This window comes from Colobus angolensis, unplaced genomic scaffold (genome assembly GCF_000951035.1).
Source record: "Colobus angolensis palliatus isolate OR3802 unplaced genomic scaffold, Cang.pa_1.0 Scaffold96, whole genome shotgun sequence".
Taxonomy (NCBI): Eukaryota; Metazoa; Chordata; class Mammalia; order Primates; family Cercopithecidae; genus Colobus; species Colobus angolensis.
In genome coordinates, this window is record NW_012123598.1 from 2,599,625 (window position 1) to 2,604,814 (window position 5,190).

A 5,190-nucleotide genomic window follows, 5' to 3' on the forward strand; every position below is an offset into this window, starting at 1 on the left:
TTGGCTAATTTTTGTATTTTTCGTAGAAATGGGGTTTCTCCATGTTGGTCAGGCTGGTCTTGAACTCCTGACCTTAAGTGATCCACCCCCTTGGCCTCCCGAAGTGCTGGGATTACAGGCATGAGCCACCATGCCTGGCCATTATTATTACTATTATTATTTAAGATAGGGTCTTTCTGGGTTGCCCACGTTGTTCCCAAACTCCTGGGCTCAAGTGATCCTCCTGCCTCAGCCTCCCATGTAGTTGGAATTACAGGCACAAGCCACCTGCCCATCACCCAGCCGGGAAGGGGATTTTGCAGATGTGATTAAGTTAAGGATCTTGAGATGGGACGGTTGTCCTGGAATATTTGTGGGGAGGGGCAAGATCATCACAAGGGGCCTTATAAGAGGAAGGCCAGAGGGTCATACTGAGAGATTTGAAGATGCTACATGGCTGCCTCTGAAGATGGAGGTAGGTCCATGGGCCCAGATGTGCAGGCAGCAGCTGGAAAAGGGAAGGGAATGAATTCTGCCCTAGAACCTCCAGAGAAAATTGGTTCTGTTCACAACCTGATTTCAGCCCAGTGGCACCAACTTCAGATGTCTGATCCGCAGAACTGGAAGATAACAAGCTTGCATTGTTTTTCTGCCACTAAGTTTGCAAATTATAGCAGTGATAAGAAACTAAGGTTGGGCATGGTGACTCACGCCTGTCATCCCAGCACTTTGGGAGACAAGTGGATCACTTGAGGCCAGTAGTTCGCGACCAGCCTGGGCAACATGGTGAAACCCTGTCTCTACTTAAAATACAAAAATTAGCTGGTCATGGTGGCACATGTCTGTAATCCCAGTTACTTGGGAGACTGAGGCAGGAGAGAATCACTTGAACCCAGCAGGTGGGGTTTGCAGTGAGCAGCGCAGAGATTGCACCACTGCACTCCAGCCTGAGTGACAAAGGGAAACTCCATCTCAAAAAAAGAAAGGAAATTAATTCAGGTGCGGAGTACTGGGTGTACAAAAAGCCTCATGTGCACCGTAAGGAGAGGGGGCTCAGCCTGGACAAGCCACTATTTCTGGAACACGCAATGAAGAGTTTCTCAAATGTTGTAATTCCTTTGCTAAATATTCTAGAACCCCTTCCTCAGGCTCGAAGCCATCAGCCTCTTTAATCTCCCCAGTCCCTGGCCTTATCACCAGCTACCTTCCTTGACCCCCTTAAAACAGACATTCTCATCTCCTGAGACTAAGAGTGACTACGGCCCAGACAGGCTGAGCATCTGGAGTGAGGTCACATAGCAAAGTTCACTATTGGCTGTTTCAGGTTAGAGGCATGCAGAAAAAGCAGGCATTTCTCCTTCTCCTTCTCCTTCATTTCCATTTTTTTCTGGGAGGATATTAAGACCCAGGAAGGGGGCCGGGCGTGGTGGCTCACGCTTGCAATACCAGCACTCTGGGAGGCCGAGGTGTGCAGATCACTTGAGGTCAGGAGTTTGAGACCAGCCTGGCCAACATGGTGAAACCCAATCTCTACTAAAAATACAAAAATTAGCTGGACGTGTTGGTGGGTGCCTGTAGTCTCAGCTACTCTAGGCTGAGGCAGGAGAATCACTTGAACCTGGGAGGCGGAGGTTGCAGTGAGTCGAGATCTGGCCACTGCACTCCAGCCTGGGCGACAGAGTGAGACTCCGTCTCAAAAAACAAAACAAAAAAACACCCGGAGAGGGGAAGGAACTTACAGGTGATCACACGGGGAGAGCTGGCCGGGCCGGGAGGAGACACCTGGATCTCTGCCGGTTCTGATGTCCCCCCGCCTGCTGATCCCTGTGCTCCAGCTCCACTCAGCACTGAATTGAGCCCCCGTCCTTCCCATCCCAGGGCCCTCCTGCCTCAGGCCTAGAGGGGCAGCCATGAGGTTAACCCCTTCCTTCCCACAGGAGGAGAAGATGAGGAAGGAAGAGGAAGAGGCCAAGAAGCGGGCAGAGGATGATGCCAAGAAAAAGAAGGTGCTGTCCAACATGGGGGCCCATTTCGGCGGCTACCTGGTCAAGGTGAGTCAGCCTGCAGGAGCCTGAGGTCTAAGTTCTGAGCGGGGAGAGGCTTGGGGCCAGACCTCTGGTTCCTAATGGAGGAGGGTCTGGGGCCTGGACTCCTGGGTCTGAGGGAGGAGGGGCTGGGGGCCTGGACTTCTGGGTCTGAGGGAGGAGGGGCTGGGGGCCTGGACTCCTGGGTCTGAGGGAGGAGGCGCTGGGGGCCTGGACTCCTGGGTCTGAGGGAGGAGGGGCTGGGCTTGGACTCCTGGGTCTGAGGGAAGAGGGGCTGGGGGCCCGGACTCCTGGGTCTGAGGGAGGAGGGGCTGGGGCCCAGACTTCTGGTTCCTAATGGGAGAGGGTCTGGGGCTTGAATTCAGTCTGAGAGGAGGGGCTATGTGTCTGAGGGAGGAGGGAGTGGGCCTAGACTCCTAGGTGTGAAGAAGAAGGGCCTGAGGTGCAGACCTGTGGGTTCCAATATGGACGTGGTCTGTGGGATCTGACCTGTGGGTCCCGACATGGGGGTGGTCTGTGGGATGTGACCCCCAGTTTACGGTACCCCTTCCCCAACCCTCAGGCAGAACAGAAGCGTGGTAAGCGGCAGACAGGGCGGGAGATGAAGCTGCGCATCCTGTCTGAGCGTAAGAAGCCTCTGGACATTGACTACATGGGGGAGGAACAGCTCCGGTAGGTGCTGTCGGGGGCTCGGGGCTGCAGGGGCCTGGGTGTGAGACAGGGGGATAAAGGAGCTCACACCCACATCTGGGTGGGCAGATACCCCGGGTCTCAGTTCCGATGCTGTGTGACTTTGGGCAAGTGGCTTCCCCTCTCCGGGCCTCTGCTGCCTTCTCTGTGAAACGTGTCACTGATAGAGAACCCACTTTTCGTGGCTGCTATGGCCTGTAGCATCTGACAGGTGTTACTGGGGAAGCCAGACAAGATGACTTCCCTCCCCCCCGAGTTTAGATTTTGTTAACTCTGTGATGTGCCCTAGAGCTCAGGATGGGCTGTGCCTTTTACCTAAATTCAAACTAGGAATGCGGGTGAGAATTTTCCAGCTGCATCCCTCGCCTCTAGAGCCAAGACCGCCTGCCTCTCATGATAAGATAAGCCACAGGACGGCAGGCTGACGGGGGCTTGCTTCAGGAGACCCCTGCATCTCTGTCCTCTGGCCTGGGCCGTGGCCCAGAAACTTCAACCACCCCAGAGTGGCGCAGTGATCCGGTTTGCCGCTTGCACCGGAAGCCCCTGCCCGGGGTTCAGTGCCAGCTCCGTCTACTACTTTGTGATCCTGGGCACATTATCTGGCCTCGCTAGGGCTCCCATTCCTCACTGGCAGAATAATGATGTAATCACATAATTGACCTCACAGAGCCGTGAAAGGGCAGTGAGATAGAAATAATAACTACAGGCTGGGCCTGGTGGCTCATGCCTGTCATTCCAGCACTTTGGGAGGCTGAGATGCGAGGATTGCTTGAGGCCAGGAGTTGGAGACCAGCCTGGGCAATGTAGTGAGACCCCATCCTTAAAAAAATAATAATTACAGCAGCAGCTTCCTATGGAGGGTTTACAACCCTGTGAGGTAGATACTATTACTATCCTCATGTTAATAGTGAGGAGCCTGAGGCACAGAGAGGTTAGGTAACCCTTCCAGGGTTGCACAGCTAGCAAGTGGAAGAGCTGGGATTTGAACCCAGGCAGTCTGGTGCAATAGTCCATACTCTTTGCTACTGTGCTGTAATGTGGCTTGATGGTAAATGTTTAACAGCTGCTCTCCAGGGGGCAAAACGTCTAGATTTAGCACGTGCCCATTCCCATGGTGTAAATACTTCCACCTTGCTCCTTTCAAACTACTGTATGAGGACACTGACTGTGGAGTCGGGAAAAGATGTGCACCGCAGGCTCCTGAAAGCCCTCTGCAGGGGCGGTGGGCCCTCCTTCCTGTGCACATGATGCGTGTAAAGTATTGTCGGCCAGGCACGGTGGCTCACGCCTGTAATCCCAGCACTTTGGGAGGCTGAAGTGGGCGAATCACTTGAAGTCAGGAGTTCGAGACCAGCCTGACCAATCTGATGAAATCTCATCTCTACTAAAAATACAAAAATTAGCCAGGAGCCGTGGCTTGCGCCTGTATTCCCAGCTGCTCTGGAGGCTGAAGCAGGAGAATCACTTGAACCTGGGAGGCGAAGGTTGCCGTGAGCCAAGATCGTACCACTGCACTCCAGCCTGGGCGACAAGAGCAACACTCTGTCTAAAAAAGAAAAAAAAAAAAAGGCTGAGGTGGGAGGATCACTAGAGCCTGGGAGGTCGAGGCTGCAGTGAGCTGTGATCATGTCACTGCACTCCAGCCTGGGTGACAAAGTGAGACCCTATAAGAAAGAAAGAAAAGGAAAGAGGGAGGAAGGGAGGGAGGGAGGCAGGAAGGAAGGCAGGCAGGAAGGCAGGCAGGCAGGCAGGAAGGCAGGCAGGAAGGAAGGCAGGCAGGAAGGAAGGCAGGAAGGAAAGAAGGAAGGAAGGAAGGAAAGAAGGAAGGAAGGAGTAGGTTTTAGTCCAGGGCCGGTTTGGCAATTCTACAAAATCAGACACCCAGACTCCTATTTTTTTCTTCTCACTCACTACTTTTAGCCCAATAGTTCCATCCTCAAAATCACTCATAGTCCAATATAGCTGCTAGAGCTCCAGCCATCACATTTATGGTCCAAGCAGCAGAAAGAAGATGTAGGAAAAGAGCCGCAGAGTCTTTTTTGGAAGCCCTCCCTGTAGGGTCCAGCCCCACAGGGTCGGTGGATTTTTCTCCCCATGTGCAGAGACAAGAGATTGTAGAAATAAAGACACAAGACAAAGAAAGAAAAGACAGCTGGGCCCGGGGGACCACTACCACCAAGACGTGGAGATCGGTAGTGGCCCCGAACGCCAGGCTGCACTATTATTTATTGGATACAAGACAAGGGGGCAGAGTACAGAGTGTGAGCCAGCTGCAGTGATTGATAAGGTCACGTGAGTCATGTGTCCACTGGACAGGGAGCCCTTCCCTGTTTGGCAGCCAAGGAGGAGGAAAGACAGAGAGAGAGAGGACACAGCCTACGCCATTATTTCTTCATATCAGAGGTTTTTAGTACTTTCACTAATTTTGCTACTGCTATCTAGAAGGCAGAGCCAGGTGTACAGGATGGAACATGAA

The 5,190-nt window shown here is 53.1% G+C and overlaps 1 protein-coding gene across 5 annotated transcripts in view; it reads left to right on the forward strand.

Annotated features, from left to right (window-relative positions):
- Positions 1-5,190, forward strand: part of TNNT1 (troponin T type 1 (skeletal, slow)) — a 24,912-nt gene that overhangs the window by 15,612 nt on the left and 4,110 nt on the right. For all 5 annotated transcript variants that reach the window (XM_011932479.1, XM_011932480.1, XM_011932482.1 and 2 more), the window contains 2 exons: positions 1,917-2,030; positions 2,587-2,696. In XM_011932479.1, coding sequence (XP_011787869.1) covers positions 1,917-2,030; positions 2,587-2,696 — 224 coding nt within the window. The remainder of the gene's footprint in view (positions 1-1,916; positions 2,031-2,586; positions 2,697-5,190) is intronic.